The following is a 24,505-nucleotide window of genomic DNA, read 5'->3' on the forward strand; positions in this document are numbered from 1 at the left end:
TCAGAAGCTTTATAAATACCCTCTTTCAGAAGTAGAACAGGATGATTTCTGAGTTTTCTTGGACATAGAATCCAACTAATTCTTTATCAGCTGTGGATAAATTGAATAGCTGTTTCTTTTTGCTTTTTCGTATCACTGTTTCTTTTTGCTTTTTCCGCTATTCTTATCGTGTTGGGATTTCCCCGGAGCTGACATCCTAAGCAGAGTACAAGACTGCTCACCTCTGATTGGTGATTGCAAAGCAGCTCTTGAGTATGGCAGGGGCTTGTCGGTTTTCCTTTCCAGGAGTTTTGGTCTCCATCTCCATCCCTCCCACCACCCCCATTTTTTTCCAGTACTGTAGATTGAACCCAGCGCCTTTGCACTGAGCAGAATCCCCAGTCCTTTTGTTATATTTTGAGACAGGGCCTCAAAAGCAGGGCTCAAATTTGTGATCCCTCTGCCTCAGCCTCTCAAAGTGCTGGGATTACAGGTGTGCATCACTGCACTTGGCTTCTTCTTTTTGTTGTTCATTCTAAGAGCCATTCAAAATCCAGTTTCCAGTCTGCTGGAAACACTGAGAATTGAAACAGAGGATAGCTTGACTCTCATTGCTCTGAAAAAATGTTTCATTTAATAGAGCTGGGCCTTGTGGTACACACACCTGTAATCTCAGCACTGCGGGAAGCTGAGGCAGAAAGACTGTGAGTTTGAGCATAGTCTAGGCAACTTAACAAGACCTTGTCTCAAATTGAATAACAAAAGAGGACTAGAGATACTGTTCAGTGTGAAAGTCTAGGGTTCAACCCCCAATATTTAAAAAAAAGGAATGCATAAGATTATGATTTTTTTTTTTTTTTAACCAGTGGGACTCGTTTCTCGGAATGTGCCTCTTGACACCTGCTGTCTTTTCTTCCCCTCCAGCAGAGAGAACCCTCCTCCAGGTTACGGTCCTGCAGTGTCACCGACACAGTCGCGGAGCAAGCCCACCTACCACCGGTAACCTATGTTCACTTCCAGTTACCAGCTGGCTTTTCGGCTTTGATGTAAAATCTTCTGGGCTTCTAAGAAAGAGTTTTTCCTGCACACATCCATTTAACAAATAAATGAGACATTTTAAAAATTTCCTAGCAAATTTGCTCAAGGAGAATAGATCTCCAAGACAGAGAACTGTTATTGCCACCAGGTCTCTGAGATGCTGAACACCTCATTGTTTTGAGTTTTTTCACCCAAATTTATACCTAACTTGACTGAAGCTACTTAAGCATTTATAATTCTTGTACTTTGTTCAGTCACTTTAGTTATGCTCTGGTGAGCTGGACGCTGAAATCTCAATGGTCCCTGCAAGCAGGAAGAATTCTTGGCAGACACCTTGTGCTCCTTTCCGCTACCAGCAGCCTAAATTCTCAGCTCCACGAAGCTGCTGCACTCTGTCTCTTTAAAGGCAGCTCTACGAGTGAGGAATTGGCTATAATTCGTTCTCACTCTCCCACAGTTGCGGTAACTATCAGCAGACACAGAAGTGGCCGAGGGTTTAATAATATCCAGTATATATAAAAATGAACATTCAAATTGGAAAGCACACCAGCACTGCCTTGGGAAATGTTTGATGTACACGTTCAATTTGATACATTGACTGGGTTTTTTATTGCTACAAATCCTTAATTATTTTTCTCACATACTTTATTATTTATGAATTCAGGGATGGGAGGAGTGCATTTAAAGTCTTTGAAGCCAATATCTTTCTGGTGCTGTACATTTTTACCTGGCTTTAATGGGTATTTTTTGCCTCTGTTTTAGTTTTTTGTGTTTCAAAAATGAATTAATGAGTATACTGGTCAAGATAGTAGATTCCATTGCGATTTACATGGAGTGGAGTGGTTAACAATAAGCTTGAAGAGACTGTCTTTTCTGGGATGGGGTCAGCGAAGGCCTCCACTACCCAGGCAGAACAATCAGTGATAACAAATTGGTGGATTCCTTCTTAGCATAATGATTCTGTGATTTTCCTTGATGAATTAATGGCACTTTCTCTCCTTTTCAAAATCAGTGTCAGTTTTCTTTGCCCAACAGTTTATTTTCATAAGAATGGTGATTCCTCTCTCTGCTCTTCTCCCATACAATGCTCTGAGCTCATGGATCACCAGCGGCCTCTTCCCTGAGTTTTTTTAGATTTATGAATGTGCTAATTATTGGACAATAGGGGCAAAGCCAACTGGCTTCCCATTTTTGTCTTGTAAGGTATCTCACGTTGGTGAGGTTGTTATTATTCACCTACTTAAAGGGTCCAGCCCTCTTTGTGTTGGCTTGGGGACAGGTAGGGGATCCTGCCTCTCTTTGGCCGCTGGTCATCAATGTCTGCTCATCTTTGTTTGGACATAATGTCAGGGATTGTGATCTCATGCCACGTACCTTACGGTGCTGCCACAGCCGTGATTCCTGATTCACTAAGCAGTGGGTTGACCCTTTGATACATTTTACTGACATCAATTATCATTTAACAGCCCAGTGCCCCAACTAGGAGAGCGCGTTCATCAACTGTCACAGGTGGTGAGGAGCCAACGGTAATGACACATTTTATTAGGCATTAATGGCAAAAGTCGGCGGGGTGGTTTAATGTTTTGATTAATGCTGAATACACTCTCTCCCTCCTTTAAATGGAGATTGGCTTCTTTGTGCTTCAGAAGGACACATATTTCCTGTTTTAAACTCATTTTCAGATTGTTCAAAGGTACCAAGTAAAATGAAATAATTTTTAGTACCGTATAATTTTATTTGGAATATCATCAGGCTTTGGTTAAGTGCATTAATCATTTAGAATATATGTTTACCTTTTAGCATTTGTACTTCTGTAAGCTTTTCCTTGTCATTAGAATTCTTGATTAAGATAACATGGTTGGAGGATAACCAGCAAAACCACAGGAATCACATGAAAATATACGGGAGTCCAGCTTGTGCCCGGTGTTGGTCTCTCCTCCGCATCTCCCACACCACATTTTTAAACAGGGCGCTAGGCTTTCTCTGCAACCAGGGGCTTGACTCACAGGAATTGCATGTGTTCAAATGATTCTTAAGATGGGGGAGCATAATTAAAATACTTAAATGGTCCAGAAAAATACTGCAGACCAAATGTCTGTTACTGTTCTATTTGATGTTTTGAATAATTTATAGTATTCATATGTATGGTGACTTAGATTTGGCTTTATATTTTAATTTTCTCTGTTCGCCTTGATCCCTGAAGTCAGGTGAGCTTAGTTTAAGCTTTGAGCATGATAGCTAATTGAAGAATTTTCCTTATTGTTCCATCTTGGTTGCTTTTGCTGTAACTGCTTATTACTTTGTGAATAGCTTTAACTACACATACAATAGCTGATTTTCTGAAGGATGATGATTTAAAAGAATAATTTAGATATACTGTCAGAATTTAGTGCTTAGCTTTGTATAAAGAAAAATCAAATTGGCAATCAGTAACAATCAGTGCAATTTAAGGTATTGAGGTTTATGTGAAAATCATACTGTATACTAGGTGAACCAGGCTTAGCCTGAAGTAGAATTCAAAGAATTCCACATGAACTGACTTATTTTCTACTGCTGCCAGTAATTTCTGTGGTAATAATGGAGCAAGCTATAAGGAAGATCATTGCATGAGATGATTTTATTATTTCTTTGTGCTGAAGAGCACCCTTTTATGTATCATCCAGTTTCACATTTTGTTAGCCAAACAACCTGCTTTTAACTTTGGAACATTACTAGCTGATGATCACAAATGACAGATTAATGTCAGTCAGTGTAGTGCCAAGCTCCATGGCAGGAGCCACCTGGCAGAACAAGGTGATCCATCTCAGTGAGATCCCTCTGGCCTTGGAAACTATGGAAACTATCCTTCTTCCCTGTGCTTTCCTCTCCCACATCAATGAATTAAATATGGATTGGCTTCAGTTTTTGATTATTAAAGACTTAGCCACAGTAGTTTCTAAGTATTTCACCCACTTTCACTTTGTGGTTTCTCAGTATCTAGATAGGTTTGGAAGGATTACATTCTTCTCCCTCCACCCCATCATCCCTTGCCATGACTTCCCTGGACTCGTCTCTTTGCCAGTTTTATCTTCTATAATGTTTTCTCTTTGTTTGTTTGTTGGTTGGTTTGTTTTTTCTCTTTGACTCACTCTCCAGCTCTTCCCCACATCACCCCACACTGAAATGTGTGCCCAGGTTGGGGCACCCTGGGATAGATCATCTTCCTGCTTCTGGTTTTCTCAAATGCTCCTTTGTGCACAAGGAACACATGCTGTTTTAAAGAGCAGGATATCATATACATAATGTTCAGCAAATTGTTTTTTGTTACTTGTGTTCATTCTTCTGGGACATGTTAGTAATTAATATTCAGTGATGCGAATGCAACACAATTTCTGTAATTTTTTCATACTGAAGGACATTGAGGCATTTCACACTAAGTTGCAGTAACCATCCCAGCATGTCTGTCCATGTCATGCTTTGCCTTTAGTACAATGTGAGGCTGATTCTCACCTGAAAAACGACAGCTCTGATATATATGCGCACTGTTGTCATTTTCAGGCAGGCTAAGCCAGAGCCCTCCCTTTGAGCTATAAGGAGAGGGATAACACAGTCGTTTGATCTTTGCTTTGTGAATTCTAAAAATATATTAAGGTACCACCATGACAGGGTTTGAGCAAGTGTTGGGGAATCTGTGAATGTCTGTGTCAAAGTATTTTTTTTATAAAATCATATTGTAGTCTTTTCAGTTTAAACATACTTGAGTTCTTCATTTTAAGGAAAGAATCAGCCACCATGAAGTTATAGTTAATGACTGTTTGACAGCCTAAGATGCAGTATAGTATATTTGGCCTGTGAAATATTAAGCTAACCAACAAGTTTCAGTTTGGTTTTAATTACCTACCTTGTTTACTGAGATGGTCTGGAGCATGGTGGCATGCACACAGCAGTACAGGCCTGATTCAGCCCAAGACTGCGTTCTTACACAGATCTGTGTGTGGAACGCAAGGCCTGCTGCTCTCTGGCCATGTGCAGTGGGAGGCAGTGTTGTGAGTCACAAGTGGAGTCATCAGCACAGGTTGTTCTACAGCTCATTTGGAGAGGATGCTGTACAGGAACATTGTAATAATACCATTGTGCATAAATACAGCTAAATTACAGGTTGCTGGTTCAATTCTCTATAGAAGGAAGAATGAACATTTTAATCAAATTCGGTGTTCTCGCTACTACAGTTCTAACTTTCCATAAATTGATTAGACCTGTTAGCTAAAGATCTGCAAAAGTAACTTGGTTGCTGGGGATCCGTACAGTTTAGAATTGAATTCTGAGACTAGCCATGGCACATCCAAGTTATTTTAGTTTATCAGTTGCCTCATAAATATCCTTTTCATGGATGCAATAACTGTAAAAATAGTCTTGAGGTTTCTAGAACTGAGTATCCTGAGAGCATATCAAATTGCCTCTCCCCACAAAATAACTCACCGAGGAGGAAAAGTAATAAATCAATTTAGTATTCCACTGAATCAAAACATTTTTGACTAAACCAGATCAATCATAGTAGATCAAACCATAGCACATCCTTTGTCACAAAGGCTGATTGACAGCTGACATAGGTTATGACTCAGGTGGCTCACACAGTTGGTCAGCGTAGGTGTTTAGATAAAAGTAGCTAGAAGGTAGCACTTTTGTATTAGTGCTACAACTGGAGAAGAAAGGAGGAAGAGCTGTGTTCAGGCTGTGGACTAATCCATCTGTCTCTGTGGTTGTAAAAGGATTAAGTCTGCCAATTAACATTTCTTCTCTTGTTGAATCTTCCCATCTGAATTCAGGAGACCTTGTGGTCAATATTGGAATTATCTAGTGGTATCTTTAGGACTTATCTGGGAAAATGTTAAGGAAACAGTCACGATGTTTTTTAGCAGGAAGATTTCTTACAAATAATCTTGCCTTGCCTGGTGAACATGGTTTAGAAATAACCAATGAGTCAGTGGCTTCCCGATTAATTATGATGTTAATTTTTCTCTGGAGTGTGATGTTAAGCTTACGAAGCAGACTACAGAGTCTCTTTAGATGCTTTTCTGAATGAAATACTAGTAGCAAGCTTATTTGGGTTTTCCTGGGATCCACCAAGGGGCTCTGGGCCTGTGACGTTCTTCACCAAGGCACATTGTTAGTAGTAAATAGAATAGGCAGGATACAGGAGGAAGAAGCTGGGTTAAGAGGAGATGTGCATCCTAAGTCTGATTCAGAGAGAGTGACACCTGCTGAGATACCTGGAAGGTCAGGGATGGCAGTGTCCAGAGCACCAGAGTCCCATCTAGGACACTGTTAGCACTTGGGCTCCCATTCCTTTCACAGTCTTCCGGGAGCCTGGGCATGCCGGCAGCATCTTTCTGAGCCCCTCTGCGAGAGCCTCCCTTCCTGAGTGCAAATCAAAAATGCAGCACGCATGTATACAGGATTTCTGGAACAGCACTAGCTCTGTGCATCTCATCACCTCATGACCCACCCTTGTTAGCTCTGTCTTTCGCCATCTGTACTGTATTTCTCAAACTACTTCATACAAGCAAAGATGTCTCAAGAATTCTTCACAATCTAATCCAAATATAGTTACTCCACATGACTTTAGTATATGACTTTAAACCCAAAAACCACACACGGTTAGTTAGGCCACCCAGGGGACAGACTCTGTATCCACAGCCTGGGGTAAGCGCAGCTCAGCTGGGAGGCTCTGTGGGATTTCTCACCAGATAGCCAGGCTGGGGCACGCAGACCTGCTGGGGCTCCTTAGGGTTCTGTGCAATTGTGGGAGTGCTGGTATGATAGCAGAGCGGCTCTGTGTTGAGCTTTTATTTTGCCCTGAAAGCTGTTGGGTATGGGGCCCCTGAGTTAGTTGATGGAAGAGTTTAAGACCAAACTAGAGAAGCATCCCTGTGGCTTGATGAAAGAAAAGTATCCAGAGATTCCCTTATGAACAGCAGCCTTGGGCAGTTTGAAATACCTTTCAGCTCTACGTGGTTTGGTAGTGACATTTAGTAACTAGAACAGATTGTAGTATTTTTCTCTCTCCTTATGGTCACCTTAACAATGACTGTGTTTTAGACCTCAGGGTCTGAGAGGTGAGTGTAAAGAATGTGGGCCCCCCAGCTGTAAGATTCATCTCAGAGTAGAGTTGAAGCTCTTAGAAGTCTATTGGTGTCTTTGAGATACTCACTGAAATGTTTTCTGTACATAACTTACTTTGTCCAGAAAATATAATTATCTAGGTGTATGTAACTTTATTAAGCTGATCAGGAAACAGATGCTAGTTGTTAAATAATAATGATTTCTTGCACAAACAGCCATCAGTGGCCTATGTACATACCACGCCGGGCCTACCTTCAGGCTGGGAAGAAAGAAAAGATGCTAAGGGACGCACATACTATGTCAATCATAACAATCGAACCACAACTTGGACTCGACCAATCATGCAGGTATGAAGATTACCATCCATCCTAAAATCACAGGCCGTAACAGCCAAGATGGATAAGACCTACATCCTGTTCCCAGTGTTTATGTACTGTTGGGAAGGACTCATGTTTTAAAAAGTCGCTGAAGAATGACATGCATTCCTTTCAGTGTAATAGTAATATTTGCCTTTGGAAGACTTGGTCTTCAAATCAGTCTGGCCTTAGATACATGTTATTTTATTTTTTTGTTTTGTTTTTTTGGATTTTTTGTGGTGCTGGGGATTGAACGTGCTAGGTAAGCACTTTACCCCTGAGCTATATCCCAGGACTTGGTCACACTTTTTTCAAGTGTGATGTGAAAGGTGTTTTCAAAGTCAGAGGCTATTGCAGTGTATAGCTTCTACCCACCTTTTTTCCAAGGCTAGTTTTACACAGGCCAGTGATTCATTTTTGTTCCTCTTGAATGTGTTTCCCTATCCTTTCCCCCATTATTATGTTTAATTATTTCCTCCAGGCTTTAAATAGGCCAGACCCCTTATTACTGCTGTGTGTGTTGTTTGGGTTCACGCTCCTAATCACACACAGAGAGATCCTCATATGAAGCTAACTTGTTTTTGCCTTCAAAATAGCTTGCAGAAGATGGTGCCTCCGGATCAGCCACAAACAGTAACAACCACCTAATCGAGCCTCAGATCCGCCGGCCTCGTAGCCTCAGTTCGCCAACAGTAACTTTATCTGCCCCACTGGAGGTGAGAAGGCTACCTTGTCTGACCAAGGTCACCTCTGTCCTGTGGCTTCGCATTCTTTCTCTCCTTTCTCTCAACTTGGACTTCAGTTTTACAGCCACCTCCCTCTGATCAGTCGTGTGTTGCTGGTGAGGGGTGTTCTGTGCAGACTGCCTACATGCTTCTCTGTCTAGCCCAGAGAACATCCCGGATTCTCACACAATTTCATTCTCACTTGGCTAACACCATGCGTGGTAACTTGTGCTGGATGTGGGCACTCTCTTTTCAGAACTTTTACCATTCTTGCTGTGTTTTGCTCCTTCTTGCCTGTTACCTCATTAGAATTGTGCAATAACTCTTTCCAGTACCAGCGCTTATATTGAGTTTTTAAACATAGCTGTTGCTTTGATCATTTTTTTTTGGACTGTCAGGGCTTTCATTGTATGGGCGTTCGTGTCTCTGATGCATATCTTTATCCTTAAATCATTGCTGGACATCTGCTTGTGCGCTCTCCTGTTTGTGTTCTTTTAGTGCCGTTCCTGAGCATCAAAAATGTGAGAATTTAAAAAGCCAGAGAGTAAACATTTGAAGTTCTAAACTTGACTGTGCCCTAGAGATGGCTGTGGGTTCTTTCTTGCTGTGGTCAAGCTGCTGCTGAGCAGGAATGGGTGACTGCTTCTGCAGACTCTAATGTAAATGTTACGGGTAACAATTAGGTCATTCCAGGTGGTTCTCTGCACTATTGGAGGTTTTTGTTTCTGTGCTCTAAAACTTGCCAATCTATTCTTTGTTAGACTGTGAGCTCACTAAGAGCAAGGACATGTTTTCCTCCACTTTGTAAAATCCCTATCCATAATGCTTAATACAGTATTCTATATTAATATATTAGTACTATTGTATTTCTGGTACATACCCAGTGGCTACCAAATATTGGTAGTTATAAGTACTTAATATTGTGTGTTTAACCAACAACCAAGAAGTATGTCTGTAGAAAAACAGAAAAAGTATAAAGTTAGACTGACTTACAAGTAAATGCATGAAGAAACGGGTTTTTAGGAGCTTCTCACTTGTCCATCTCTAGGGAGGAGCATTTTACAGTACCCAGGTACATTTTGACACAGCGGAATAGCTCATGGCGAAGAGTTCTAATGCTCATTATTATTCCTTAGGGTGCCAAGGATTCACCCATACGCCGGGCTGTGAAAGATACCCTTTCCAATCCACAGTCCCCACAGCCATCACCCTACAACTCCCCCAAACCACAACACAAAGTCACACAGAGCTTCCTGCCACCTGGCTGGGAAATGAGGATAGCTCCAAACGGCCGGCCCTTCTTCATTGACCATAACACAAAGACTACGACGTGGGTAAGGCTGCTGCTTTTATTTGGCACCATTTTCACCTTGAGGTCTGGCGTTACTCCTCGCCTCCCATCCTCAGTGCTCATCCTTCCTGGAGAGGCGCGTTTCTCAGGCTGTCTCCTGGGGGCCTTGGGGTTGGCGGGCCGGTGAGTGTGGGGACAGAACCTGATGGTCGGGGTGCTGATCCCAGCTTTCCCTGCAGTTCTCACAGAGCTCCTGGAGAGGGCCGGTTTTGACAGCTGGCCACACCTGGGAAATGGGCGGCACCCGTATTGTTAGGATTTGGGTATTACTACATCACATCTCGTGTGGTTGCCGTGTTATAAGGAATTACAGTCTTTCTAAAGATATTTTGTCTTTGTCCATTTCTTTTTGCATCTTTATTGACATACCATCCTTATTTTATTTGTCACTTTTTTGGTGTTTAAACATTTTCATTCCTTTATTTATGTATTGTATGACTTGCTTGAGACGTGTTGAATGACTTGGTTATAAAATCTGATCACTCTTTTGAGTATTTTGTCAAAAATGATTCTCCTATCCTGCTGTACTTCTCCGTGCTCCTGAAATCGTGGGTGAGAAAAGGTCTGTGTGTTGTATTAACTTGGGCAAAATGAGATTAAGCAAAGGTGAATATGCATATCTTCCTATTCCTCTATCGGGTGTTTTTTTAGCTGAATCAGTGGTGGCTTTGTCAAGGTAACATATAGTTCTTTTAAAAGTCTGTTGATATTTCTCTGATGTAAAATCTCTAGACCTACAGTTGAACTCAGATGGGTTCTCTTATTTCTGGCTTGTTTGGCTGCTACAGGTTGTTTGTTTTTATATCTCCATCCAGTTGTCTGGGTCAAGTTAACTCAGAGATCAGCTTAGTCCTATCCTTTGTGTTGCTTACTTAGAACTGATGCTATATGAAAGCCAATTAAGTTTTAGAGATTTATCCCTGGCCCAAGTTCACAGCGTTAGATCAGATATGAACTTGCACTTTGAATTCCCATTTCTCGTGACCAATCCCTAGCATGTCCAGATAGTTGCTGGAACAGCAGTATATATTAAGGAGAAAGCCTCTACCAAGGGGATCTGGGCTGTCGTTTGTACTTGATCCATTGTGTGATGTTAATCCAGTCCCTTGAGAATTAGTCTGGAGGGTACTCCCTTAAGTCTTACGCTGCGGACCCATGAGGGCATTCTTGGCCCTTGGGGCAGGCCTGTGCCTTCCCCTGGGGAAAGTCTTACATCCTTGGCTCCTGGCACTGAATGTTAATAGCTGCCATCACTCCCTTCACCAGCATACTGATAACCAAAAATGCTCCACACATTTCCAGACACTCCTCACTGAGAACCACTCTAAAACCTCTTCCTATTTTGTAGTAAAGGAATTTACTGACCTGCCAAGAGCACTTATCATAGAGATCTGATGACATTCATTTGGTAAACTGATAACTACTTCTAAAGCATCTAATGACATAGAGGTTTGTTTGACTCACCTTTTAGTCTGAGATAGTATTACAGGTTTGTGGGCCAGATAAGAATAAGAGACAGGCAGTTCTTTGGAAAATAGAGTAATGAAGATTGGTTTTAGGTCTTTTTTTTTTGTCACTGGCACAGAATCTATGGCTGCCCTACAGGTGTTGCCCTTCCCCATACCACTGCTGTAGTTTCAAATCCTTAGCCAGAAATTGGAGCTCCAGAAACAGGAGGTAAATATTATAAAAGTAGATGGATTAGTGTATGGAGCCACTGTGGCTTGCCAACATAAGCTATGATTTTAGTAATTTGAACTAGCTTAGTAATCAAATCCCCTAACCTTTTCACAGCCTTTCACACCACAACTGCAGTGTAATTGCAACTGGGCAGATTTTATTTTAAATAGCACTAGCTTTATTTATTGCCAGCATTGTTGTTGAATGAAACCCAGTTTTAACTTTCAGATACCTCTTTCTACCCAGATACTTGTTATTGACTAAGTCACTCACTCACAATTTTAAGTTGTTAAAACATTTTATTGTTGCTGCTGCAACTGCTACTATTGAAGATCCCCAAGGCAACAACTGGAAGTCCTCCAAGTTGCTGCCCTTCTAAGGAAACTCAGATGTGCTGCCACATCTGTGTTATCTCATATAAACAGAGCCTTGCACAGAATTCTCAGTGTGGAAGACACACTCTAAATTACATGTGCATTTTGACAAAAGTATGGAGAGAGGGTGGGTACTGTCAGGATCACTTTGGGCTTAAAATCTGTTTCAGGTTGGTTTGGAGGTCTGCTTTGTTTTTTAAAAAGAGTAAATGAGAAGGCAGCTTACAGCTGTATGCGTCTTAGATTTGAACATTAAAATAGTAAAAGGAAAAAAAACAGGTAGGACAGGTTGACAATAAACAAAATAATGCTTCCTGTTTCAGCCTGGATAATCTTGATTCTTACACTAACCAAAAGTATGAGAATATTCAGGCCATTTCCCTCTATGCATTGATAAAGATTCCATTCCAACTATATGTACAAGACCCATTTGTCTATACACAAATGAGACACACAGCATGCCTGTAGTCTATTTGGAAAAAATGTCTGGCCACCTTTTTTTAATTTTATGGAAAAAATAAAACAAAATTTCATAACAAAATAAGAGAATAACAATAGCTAATATATTGCATATTGTTATCTTCAAAGTAATTACTCAGAGTACAAGATATGGACATAAAAAATTCTCCGAACCATTTTAACACCTTTCTTTTCAATGAACTAAAAGAAACCAGTAGTATAACTATTTTCCCTTTTCCTTTTCTTCCTTTCCCCTTTCTCCCACCCTAATTCTTCTTTCCTTTTGAACAATTTCTTCCCATTTCACAATATCTATTGTACATTTTGGTCCTTATTTACTCTTTCAATTTCTTACACCAAGGAGACAGTACCCATGTTTACACATGTGAGTCTGATTTATTTCACTTATGGGTATGGTTTCAAGTTGCATCCATTTACCTGGAAATGTCTCAAAGTTATTCTTCTTTATGGCTGAGTAGTACTCTATTGTATACTTTTTTTTAATGGTTTTTGTTTTGTTCCCACTTGAGTGAGGCTGGCAGGGAATGAATGCTAGAGACCACCAGGATGCCTCAGCTTGCTGTGGTGTAGCTCGAAGAAAAAATTTTATACCTTAGTTAAGTTTCAGCTTTGCATTTATACTCAAGTTCCAGATAATAAAATTGATTGCAGCCTCGCCATGATTGCTGGGTAGAAAGTATAAAGGATAAAGCACAGGTTTGTTTTTTTTTAAACCAGTCAATATTCTCATATTTTATATATTGTTAAATTAGGAAACCATTTTTGGAAAACAAAGACTTATCTTTGCACTCTGTTTAAAAATTTTTTCAACTAGATTAAGGGAAGCAATTAATTATTTGTTGCCCTTACTATGTTGAGAAAAGGGAGAAACATATTTACATATTTCATTCATTTAGACTCTTATCATATGAGCCTCCTTAGCATTCAAGCTTATCACCATCCCTAAAGTTGTCCATAGCTACCACCAGTCCTTGACTGCCACCTCCTACTCCAGGGATGGGTAACCTCTTAGAGCTTTCAGAGATAACAAGTAGCCAGCTGCGGTATGCATGCCATAGGTTCGCCTCCACTGTCCTACTATACCAGCTGTGGGGGTGCCGACCTCCTTGAGTCATTTAGGGGGCTCATAGAGAGAGTGATTTCAGTAACCACCAGAGAGCCCTCCGAGCATGGTTAATGGCAGCAGCTGCCATTATTTTCATTAATGCTGATAAAATAAAATGATATGACCTCTTAGGACCTTGGGTCCTTGTAGCCTATGAACCCTGGTTTTCCATGCAAGGCCATTTTAACGCACCTATGAAATTGAGCTTATTTTCTATTTGTTATACCCCCCAAATTTCCCAGCCCCCTTCTTTAATCTTAGCTTTTTTCCCTCTCTCTAAATCACCCGCTTTTTACCAAAAAGGCATGGTTGACTATAATTCTAAAACACAGCTGACCTTGCATATAGCATCCAGAATCCCTGCCTCCTTTTGGGTAGTAGCTATCCAGGGCTTTCTCTAACCTGCCATGGTCATTGGCTACAGGGGGCCCCAAAGGGCTCTAGTAGCTATGTTCTTACCTGGTGTCGCCTAGAGTTAGAATTGAATGGATAGCTTGTGTGGATTTGGATGGTTTAAACTTTTCCTCTGTCTATAGTCAACCAGTCAAAAATGTTTACCAGATTATCTAAATGTTTAGTACACTTCTTTACTCTCTGTATGTTCACTGTACTACAGAATACTGGACTCACTTTGTACCACTTCTCATACTTTCAGATATAGATTGGATTCAGGGTCAGCATTCATTACAAACTGCTAGGATGATTTATTTCTTCAATTAAAAGCTTACAGTAGTTAAAAGAAAGCAAAGATTAATTTTATTTTTGTGATTTTTTTTTTTTATCATTTCCCAGAATTTATCCATGGATACAACAGTATGCTGATGACTCAAGGGGTTGTTGAAGCAAAAACTTCTTAGTAACTTGACAGCAGCAGAGGCTGGAAAATAATTGAGTTAAGCTAGCGTCAAATGTCTCTAGGGTTTGCCTTTTAATCTTGGGCAGATAATGTTATTCTAGTTGACAGTATTTTTTTTCCAAGTTTTTTTATTTTCTAATCTTTTGAGTTTAAAGATCTGGATTGTCTACGTTACATCATGGGGGCAGCTCCCACTCTCTGGGTCCTAACCCATGGCCAAATCTGTATAATCTCTGATACTTTTTCCCATCTAGAGAAACAGAGATAGTGTGTCCAACCTCCTAATAAAGGAGTATTGCAAAATCACATCTGATGATTCTTTGTAAATCAAGCATGACCCAAGATGTCAAATTACACATTTCTCTTTTCTTGATTTCCTGTGCTATTTTATGAGGCATAACCCTTAATAAAAAGTCCTATAAATTTTTATATTAAAACATAAACAAGAAGCCAGTGTGCAGAACTCGGTGGGAATCTCAGTAAAGCTCCACATTGAGTGCATGATTTCCTACAGTGCATCAGGCTTTCTCAGGAGCAACCACTTGACTTGGCAGCAGACCAGATTCAAAACCCCTGTATTGCTTAGGAAGGAGCAGAGGGACACAGGTGCTGATGGGGTGCTGTTCCTATGTATCAGAACCCAGAAGAACACTTACAAAGCCTTGTCCCCTCCCATCTGGAATGTAGCCATGGTATCACTGCCACCTTTGTTCTGGTTTCCATGGTGAATCACTGCTGGAACCCTTTCCCCGGTCACCTTTTCAAAGTCTAGGGGAAATAGTTAACCTTTTTGAATATTTATACCCAGTTGCTTCACTAAGCACAAGATAAAGAGTAGAGACTTGAGAGATGGTTTGCCAGGCTGTCTGTGGAAACACAGAGATGGGATCCTTCCCGTACACCTTGTACAAGCAACCTCGTTGCAACATCTCAAGGAGAGAGGGAACCCGTAACTGCACACAGAGTCCCTAACATCTTCTGTCTTTGACATTTTTCTTGCAGGAAGATCCACGCCTGAAATTTCCTGTACATATGCGGTCAAAGGCATCATTAAACCCCAATGACCTTGGCCCGCTTCCTGTGAGTATACTGGAGATGCATGGAATGAGCTGAAAGTGCTTGTTTGTTTATCTGCCCAGTGGTGATGTAGAGGACCTGTGAGTCTTTGCTTTCTCCAAGCTGCCTGGATCTCACTGATTTGTGTTTGTCAATAGGGTTGAATTTGTGTTAGAATTCCAAGACCATACTGCAGTGTATGTGATAGCAGCCCTTGAGAAATTAAGTTTCTGAATTGCTAACCACTTAATGGAAGGTAGACCTTGAACTAGGATATGCAAGAGGCATTCACTGCAGGTGACAGTTTAAGCAGCACACATTTATTTTACAAGTTAACAACCACTGAGTTCCATCCATTTGCTGATTTAGTCATAGCAGCAAAAATACTGAAAACAGCGTGGGAGAAAAAGACATAAGTAATCACAGGAAGTTTAAGTAATCACAGTAAGTCATTTGACCTGCAAATATTTTGAGTTGTTTCTCCTTTGTGGGTGACTACTTATAAATCTAATGTTTTACCAGTTTGTTTTCTTTGAGGGAGTGGAGCTCTTTGGTCCAAATGGATTTTGAATGAAATTTCACTGTGCATCCTTCTGAACAACCCGCCCATAAAAAAAGCTGGAGGGTAGCAATCAAGAGGCAGGGTGCTAAGACTAGTTTTAAATGGACAGTGTGTGTGTGTGTGTGTGTATGTGTGTGTGTGTGTGTGTGTGTGTTGTCTTTCAAGCATAAGAACCTTTCTGTTAGCAACAAGCCCAATATCCAATCAACCAAGTATTGCCTCTCAGGGAGGAGCTGGAGCCCCTACCCATAAAACAGGATTGCAGCTCCAGATTGAGCACTATCCAGCTGTAGGCCCCGCCACTCCTCTGGGGTGGCTCTTTACCAATTCCTTTTACAATACCTGCAATAAAATTACTTCCACTTTGCATGGGCCTTCTGTCCTTGCTCTTCCTCTTTCTGCATCAGAAAGAGAGACAAGCTCAGCGAAGGTGAGTTTAGAGATCCTATACCCCAGGGCCCACTGGACATAACAGTTCCTGAATTTGAATAGTGGGAATTAAAGGCAGCGAACACCAGTATTATAGTGTTTTGCCACTTAATATAAATAAAGCCACTGTGCCTACATGCTTATATTCGCCCTCCTCCTCCCTCACTGTAGTACTCAGTATTTTTTTAACCAAGTAAGCTTTCACGTATGCTGAGGTTCTGTGTGCAGCTTTTGTGGTAACACCCCTGTTTTTGTTCATCACACAGGGAATGATCTGAGATGGTGGGATATATGTGTGTGGCTAGATCTTGTCAGGAGTTAACCAGTAACTTTTATGTTTATTGTGACTGTAAAGATGTACCTCAGGAGAGAAGAGTAAGAAAAGTTCCCCTGATATTTTAAGTCATTGCCTTTGATAGTGGACCTGCTAACTGATGTTTGCATTCTCTCCGCTGCCCCTCGCTGGATACCAGCCTGGCTGGGAAGAAAGAATTCACCTGGATGGCCGCACATTTTACATTGACCATAGTAAGTAGGTGCCACTCTGGACACACAAGTGTTGCCGGGTAAGGGGAGCAGGAGGGGGGTTCAAATATGATAGTGAAAGCTTTGTCATTTTACTCTCTGTCCAGGCAGCCAGGTGTTATGTGGAGAGAATGATACCCGAGAGTCAGTGCCCTCGTACGGTACTGTACCTTTCCCTGAGTTTGCTTTCTAGTAGCCCATCAAGCTTCCGCCCACTTTGATCTTGTGACTTATTAACTTTTTTTATAATTTTTTTTAAAATTTCTTGGTTGACAATCCCTTGATATTTGCGCTTTTATTAAATACACTCTGAAAATAGAAAATAAGATTAGAGGCACTGATTTAGTCAAAACAAATCTATGTGTGAACAGTGCATTTAGCTGTATACAAGTTTTCAGAACACTGCCTTCAAAGGTCTTATGGCGAGATGCTCATTCTGACCTTATTTTCTATTCATAGCATGTTCCCTTGCACCCAACACACTAATAACATACATAGCTGTTTTCTTGAAGTTGTAGTGTATTTGCTGAAGACAGTTGCTCCAGCCCCCATGAATAAACGTGTGGTTTCTCATTACAACTAAAAATTACACTAATACATGTTTGCTTTTAGCTGGTGGGTTGTTTTTTTTTTTCATTTTCTTTTTTTTTTTCACTTTTGATGTGACATGTTCTTCATGGATCATATTTTTATAGCACTTAAAACTTCTGAAAAGGTGTATTAAGACCTCAAGTAGATGTGAAGTTTAAATTATGTGTACAGTGTGGTAGTATTTTCGTCCTTGTTTTTATTTGGTTCATAAACAGGAGGTCTGCTCCAGGTGTTCCCACATTTTTATAACTAAGCAACAGCACAATGACAAGCCACTTGCTGAAAGTCTGGCCACGGGGAATCCTCATACAGACAGAACTTGTCTCTGGCTGAGGCATGGCACCCTTCTAGGTGTTACTCGTGCACCAAGTGCATTGCCAGAGGACTTTGTTCCCAGGCACCTAAGTTTAAGGCAGTGGTGGTGAACCTATGACACACATGCCACAGCGGGCTGTTTGTTATCACTGAAAGCTCTAAAAGGTTCGCCATCACTGGTTGAAGGGTTGGTATAAATTGAATTAAGCAACAGGCCCCACCAATTCAGAATTAAACCAAAAGCAGAAGTCTTTTGTATAGGGGAGAGGGATACCTTTGGATTTAAATCAAATATTTTAAGAGACATTGGCTTAGTTTTCACCTTTGATCAGAAAATCATTTTCATTTGCATAATTTCCAGAATTTTACAGTAAGTGTAATGTTGCTGCCACAAATGCTTTAAAATGTATGTGTGTACACCACTTTCCCCCTCAATATATTATTTATTTACAATTCTACTCTTCAGAGAATTCGTTAAAATCAAGGAAAGGTCATACCCATTTTTCCCTTTCAAAAAATTTCTGGGTGTTTTTTTCAGTTTTCAAAGAAAAATATAAAATTATAATACTACACTTGATCTTAGCCAAAAGGCCGAGAAGCGATAAAATTATAATACTGGTCATTTCATTGAAACAAGATCTTAAGCAGTAACACTACCTTGTTCTGTGACTCACAAGCATTTCTCTTGCTGTTAATTGTTCTGGCTAATGGCCTGATGCTTACATTGTTCTTAATCTACCCCAGCAATTAAAAGGAAGAACAGTGCTACCACAAAGAGGTCCCCTACTGTGCACTAGAAACTAAAATTATGGAGTTGCCCTAGGTCTTGTGTGGACCTTGTATAGTATTTGGTAGATGTTTGGTAAATGGTAACTTGAAGCTGGGTTCATGAAGTGCCAGTGGTGAAGGTCTTGGAGCTGCTGTCCTTGAGCAGAGTGGAGACCAAATGTCCGAGAAGCAGCAGCTCCCCGCCAGCCTGCTCACCAGAGGTGGAAGGGGCGGCTGCTTGCTGGATGCCCGGCTGCTCCTGACTTCTGATCTGTCTGTTAGTTGTTCCAGTGCTCACCTCAGACATGCTTCATTCCCTGTGGGAGGCTCCTCTTCACTCCTGGGAATCTAACAATATAGGAAAGACCATGTTGGGAGCCTAATGGCTCTGAACTGTACGAATATATTTATCATCATGGATCTGCAGATTAAAATCTATTTTTCCTTTGTACAGCCGTACTGAAAGTTCCTCTTTAACTGGAAAAATTAGGTTACTGAAAATCATTTAAGAAAAAGATCTGTTTAAAGGAACCCCATTAGCTTTTTTTTTTTTTTGCATTTTTAAAATTTATTTTAGAAATAAAAGAAGGAATACATTTTAACAAACAGACATCCATTTACAAAATAGCATAAGAACAATACAAACAGTACAGAGTTACAGACAGTGGTAGGGAATTAACAATGGTTGTTGTATTACATGTTGATGTCTTCAAAGTGGTTTCTCAGGAAAACAAATAGAGACATGCAAGACTGATCAGATAAGTAATCATTAACTGTTCCTTTCTGTAAAGTGATAGAAGTCAGTATTGCATCTATGTTAGCTATCCTGTGTATACATATATACATAATTTCCCCTTCTTTCTTTTCTCTTTTCCCTCACCCCAGTTGCTCTTTTCTTTTGAACATTCTCCTTTTGTCTCACAATGTCTATCATAACTCCTAATTTTTATTCACTCTTTCAGATTCTTACACTAGTGAGACAATAGTTTGCTTACACATGGAGGTCTGGCTTATTTCACTTATGAGTATGGTCTCTAGTTATGACCATTTACCTGTAAAAGCCTTGAGTTTATCTTTCTTTATAGCTGAATAATATTCAGTGGGAATGCAGACTGGTGAAACCATTGTGGAAATCAGTTTGGAGATTCCTCAGCAAACTAGGTTTAGAGGTCCCATTCAACCCAGCTATTCCCCTTCTGGGTAGTTCCCCAGAAGATCTGAAAACATCATGTCACAGCGATATATGTGCACCCATGTTCATAGCAACGCAATTTGTAATTGCTAAATTGTGGCAGCAACCCAAATGTCCATCCACTGAGGAATGGATAAAAAAATCATAGTACTTTTATATAATGGAATATTACCCCATTAGCTTTTAATGTTGCATTTCTGCCCAGTCTCTAATTTGCCAAGGTTTACCCATTGGAAAATGATAAAGGAGAGGTACATGTCAACAAAACAGGTGAGGGGGCTGGGGATTTAGCTTAGCGGCACAGTGCCTGCCTGGCAAACGCAAGGTTGTGAGTTTGATTCCCAGTACTGGGGGAAAAAAAAAAAGTTGAATTCATTTACCTTTCCTCCAAAATCTAGTCTGAAAAGTACAGAATCCCTACATTTTTCAGAGGCTTTGTTGGGGCAACAGGTATTTTCCAAAATAACCTTAATTTCCTGATAGATAATATTCAAGGATTCTCTTACCTTCCGAATTTTGCTGTCATAATATCTGCAGGACAGAGATCATCAACAAGGTCATCCTACATGTACCACTGCATGGTGATGCACGCCATCATCTTGTAAGTTGTTCAGAGTCATCCTGTCTTCCAACATAGCTGAGACATGTGATTACAGGCATAAATGTACTTGACCTTTAATTACTTAATTCTTCTTGATAAGTTAGACACTTTCAAGATTAGCAGTATTCAACCTTAAAGATTGTTTTTTAGGAACAGTGAATGTTTAATTGTAGTCTTCAGTTCATTCTTGATCCATTTAGTTGACCTTTATTGATTAGCACCTATCTCTCAGGCCTCGCATAAAAACTCAAGGGAAGAACTGGAAAGGAATGTCCGGTCCTCATGAGAAGGATGTCATTCTTCTTAATACCACATGCACCCAGCAGCTGAGTAATTGGCCACAGGTATCTTAAGTACAGAAGTTAAAAGAGAAGGAATTCCAGGGATTCTTGGTTTGGTCTGCCCTGCAAAGAGTCTTGCCAGACCTGTTAGCAGTAACTAAATTGAGTTTCTCATCCTTCTACTTCTGTTGTGCCTTTTTATTTGAAATACATTTCAAAGATGGAAAGTGTGTGTAGAGTCAAAAGTTCTTAAAATTGTGTTACTGGTTACCATGTCGTTCATACACTGACAACACTTAGCTTCAAAATTGATCTTTATTGTGACCACACAGAAACTTGAGTGGTTCTGAAAGGTTCTGCTTTAAAGGAACTTTTTCACCATCAACTTCACTCAGTCATTAACAAGATAACATATTGAGCTCCTGTTACATACCAGAACCAATGTCAAATGGTAGCCATGGGTTTGCAGAGATAAATAGCACACAGCTCCTGTCCTCAAGGAGCTTACATCCAGAGGGAGTGCCACGAGAGTCGCCTTAGCTGTTATCAGCAGTGTGAACCAGTTATTTGGATGCTGTTTGAGGGAGGCTGAAAAGGGTGGTACAGAAAGGGTTCCCTTTCAGATAGGTTTCACACCCAAGAAGCGCGGAGCCTGGCAGGCCCCACAAAGAGCGGCAAGTGTACAATTTTGCACAGACTAGGCCATGTTCAGAGAAAGGCCACCATGTTCCCCCTAACTGGTGTGCAGACAAGGCTGGTGTGGCACCCAGACCAAGTCACAAGGTGTCTGGCAGGTGTTGGGCCTCTGGTTCACTCTATAAGCAGTGTAGAGCTCAAACGAGGTTCTCCAGAGGGGAATGGCCATAGTTATATGTGTGCTTTATAAAGATTCTTCTGGCAGTGCTGTCAAGAAAGTCTTGAGTAGGGTTGGATGAGACTAGGGCCGGCGAATCCTAGAAAATAGTCAAGGAGAAAGATGGATACCCTAGCAAGAAGCTTAGGAGAGAGTGGGACAGTTCAATGTCCACCAGGGCATTGTGGTGAGGCCGTGGCCTGGTTCCTGATTCACACAGTGAATGGATTGTGTTACTGCTAACCTGGAAGAGAGGGCCATATGAGCAATTTCTGTGGTGGTCTTCCTGGTTTGTGTAGCTGGGCTCAGGACCCTGTGGGAGATCCTGGCACAGGTAGATGTCTGGGATGGAGTTGCAGTTCAGGTCTGGTTTAGGAATCTGATTTGGAAGATTTGGGAGTCCTCATGTTAAGAATAGGCAATTTATTATCTGTTTTGATGATAAAACCTAGTCAATACGGTTTCAACCCAAGTTAGCATTTTAAGTCACAGTTTTTACTGAACTGTATTTTGTGTTCTTTATTTGGTTGCCTTGTTTTCCATCACAGTAGCAATTTTTACTTCTCAAAGTCTTCTGTTTTCAAAGTAAAGGAACCCAAAATTTGCTTCTACTAGGGTTCTCAAAAACAGTTGAGACTTCGTGTAAATGTTCTGCCACCATGAAAGCAAAGGATTGTAGACGGATCACATACCCGAGGAGCTTTTTTTCACTTCTGATTTAGTTAAAACAAGACCAGACTTAGAAATTCCCAGTAGTTATTAAAGCTGAATTCACTAGTTATTGTCAGCCCAGTTACAGGGTAAGAGTATTCAGGGTTACTTTTCAGTTAATTTTCTTCCCTTTCTTTTTTTGACCGACTGGGAAGACCATCTCCCCTAGTCTGCCCTCCCTGCATGTTTTATAGGAACCTGTGTAGCCCTGGCCCTCCGACACACAGAGGGATCCCTGAAGTCTCCTTACTTAGGCACAATTATAAATCTCTAGTGACCCAGGACAGCTGTTGTCTGTTGTCGCCTGCACAAGTAGCAGTGTAGATAGCATTGAGCAATCATGTTCTCTTTGACCCATGTGGAAGAAGAAAAAATCCCCTCTGTCAGCCTAGCCAGCAAGGAAATGTTTCTCTGGAGTTTTCATTGACTGTATCTAATTCTTGTTTTTTGGACCGCTGTAGTTGCTTTGATTTTTGTGTGCGTGTGAGTGACGCATGTAATGGATTATTCATTTGTTCAGTGCAGGATTCCTCATTGAAAGCAGTTTTTCAACACCATAAGCACATAAAAAACTATTTGAAATGACAAAAAAATCCTGTGTGTTTGTTAATCTTCTGAGGAACTAAAACTTTTCATGCCTTTTTTTTAAATAAATGAAAATCAAGATCAAATTATAAATCCTTGGAAGGACAGGGGTTTATAATTAGAATGACAGCAGATTGCTTGCCAAAAACAGTGCAAATAGTTTCACTTTAGTTGTGCATTTTTTATTATTTTTAACTAAACCATATGTGAGAAATTTACCATGTAAGGTATAATTACTTTCTAACCCTAAAATACTAAGTTTTATCCTGGGGGCATAGAATAGAGGACTGGACAACTTTTGAAGAATGCGGAAATAATTCTTTCTAAAACATCCTTTATATAGAATATATTTGAAGTAATGTGCTGATTTTTTTTTTCTTTTTTAACATTTCAGATAGCAAAATAACCCAGTGGGAAGATCCAAGACTGCAGAACCCAGCCATCACTGGGCCGGTCAGTATTTTCAATTTCTGACTCTTGGGTATAAATTTTGGTTGCATCTAAGCACATGTTTCTTGTATGTTCTGATAACTATTGTGCTGAGGACCTAGTGGAGTCAAATGATTAACATTCTTCCCCATATCCTTACCATTTCTAGGTGTGGCTGTATGTGCCTTTTCACAAAAAAAGGGAAAGACAGTGGTTTGATAAAGGTAGCACATTTAGTATGTTTGATAAAGGTAGCATGTTTCTTCTCCTTTGTAAAAAAGTAACTTAAAAATACAGTCAAAATTTCCTCCCTTATATGAAGCAAAACTAGTTCCTATGTTTGTTTTGTCATTTCTTTAGGCCAAGGTTATAGTAAATATGTGCTAATACATCTAAACCTCTTCCAGCTTCAAAATCTGTAGGCCTTTCTGGTGAGGTTGCTTCCTCAGGGTGCTTGCAGAATCAGGAATCTTCAACTCTGCTGACCCACTGACCTTTCTCATCTGTGCCAAGTAGGAAAAGAGCCTGTTCTGACTTAGGTGCAGTGACCTCTCAAGGTGCATCCGCACACTGTATTCATAGAAGGAGGGAGAATCCACTTGTGGATTCTGGTTCTGCAGAAAGGGACTACATGTACCATATCCTAGTAGCTTTTGCCAATAGCTAAAGACATGCACAGAGGTAATTTGGAATTATAGGAAAAGTCCCAGATTCAGCAAAAGATTGTCAATTTAGAGCCCTTTTTAAAAGATTGTAGCATAGTGGCTGGACCCACGGTCTGAGTCTGTGCTTGGCCCACACCACCACGGTTCCCAGCTGAAACTCATGGAGAGAGCCAGGTATTTCCTATCTACTCCCTGAGAGCAGAGCATGCAAACCAGGGCCCTGCCAACATTACAGACTGAGTCTCTCCCCTCCCTGTACCCGCTGCAGAGAGGAGGTCCTCACTCAGAAGCCCCAGGGACTTCTCTGGCTGGGAGCAGGGCATGTAGCCTCTCCCAGCCCCTGCACACCCTGCACCAAGTGAGCGAGTGCTCCGGGAGCTGCTGGACCTGCGGTTCGAGTCTGTGCTTTACCTTTGCCCAGACTCCCTAGCGAGTCGAAGGCTTGGGAAGTCTGTGACTGCTACCCATCCAGGCTGAATCTGGTTCCTGTATGTGTCCTGAACTGACTGGAGACATAGACTCAGGTGGTTCACAAATGGTAGACCCTACAGTTTGTGTCTGAATTATGCCTGTACCCTGAACTGCCTGGGGACATAGGTCCACTGGACCAGGATTGTCACACCAGTGCAGCCTGAGTCAGGTTGTGCACGTGCCCTGAACTGCAAGGGGATGCTGGATCAGACGGTCGGCCATCAACTGACACAAGTGTCCGTGTCTGAGAACGGGGATAACTAGATACAAATCAAAAACTGCCAGAAAACCCAAGACTAAGTAGCGCTTCTCAGAGGTCACTTGGGGGCAAACCTGAAAACAGGAAAACTAGGGACACTAGTGGTCTTGGCTGAGCAGCTACTGAAGAGGGAAACTCAGCTTTCTGCATCCAGTAGCAAACATGA

General features: G+C 40.9%; 1 protein-coding gene across 8 annotated transcripts in view; it reads left to right on the forward strand.

Annotated features, from left to right (window-relative positions):
- Nedd4l (neural precursor cell expressed, developmentally down-regulated 4-like, E3 ubiquitin protein ligase) overlaps positions 1 to 24,505 on the forward strand; it is a 349,282-nt gene that overhangs the window by 278,537 nt on the left and 46,240 nt on the right. For 3 of the 8 annotated variants that reach the window (XM_013511013.1, XM_005372981.2, XM_013511005.1), the window contains 8 exons: positions 904 to 978; positions 2,484 to 2,543; positions 7,335 to 7,466; positions 8,072 to 8,191; positions 9,337 to 9,534; positions 15,049 to 15,126; positions 16,567 to 16,621; positions 22,910 to 22,968. In XM_013511013.1, the coding sequence (XP_013366467.1) occupies positions 904 to 978; positions 2,484 to 2,543; positions 7,335 to 7,466; positions 8,072 to 8,191; positions 9,337 to 9,534; positions 15,049 to 15,126; positions 16,567 to 16,621; positions 22,910 to 22,968 (777 nt within the window). The remainder of the gene's footprint in view (positions 1 to 903; positions 979 to 2,483; positions 2,544 to 7,334; positions 7,467 to 8,071; positions 8,192 to 9,336; positions 9,535 to 15,048; positions 15,127 to 16,566; positions 16,622 to 22,909; positions 22,969 to 24,505) is intronic. The other 5 variants (XM_005372988.2, XM_005372983.2, XM_013510994.1 and 2 more) reach the window with 4 other exon arrangements.

The sequence above is a fragment of the Chinchilla lanigera genome, unplaced genomic scaffold, assembly GCF_000276665.1.
Source record: "Chinchilla lanigera isolate Chin_1 unplaced genomic scaffold, ChiLan1.0 scaffold00001, whole genome shotgun sequence".
In the NCBI taxonomy this organism is placed as follows: Eukaryota; Metazoa; Chordata; class Mammalia; order Rodentia; family Chinchillidae; genus Chinchilla; species Chinchilla lanigera.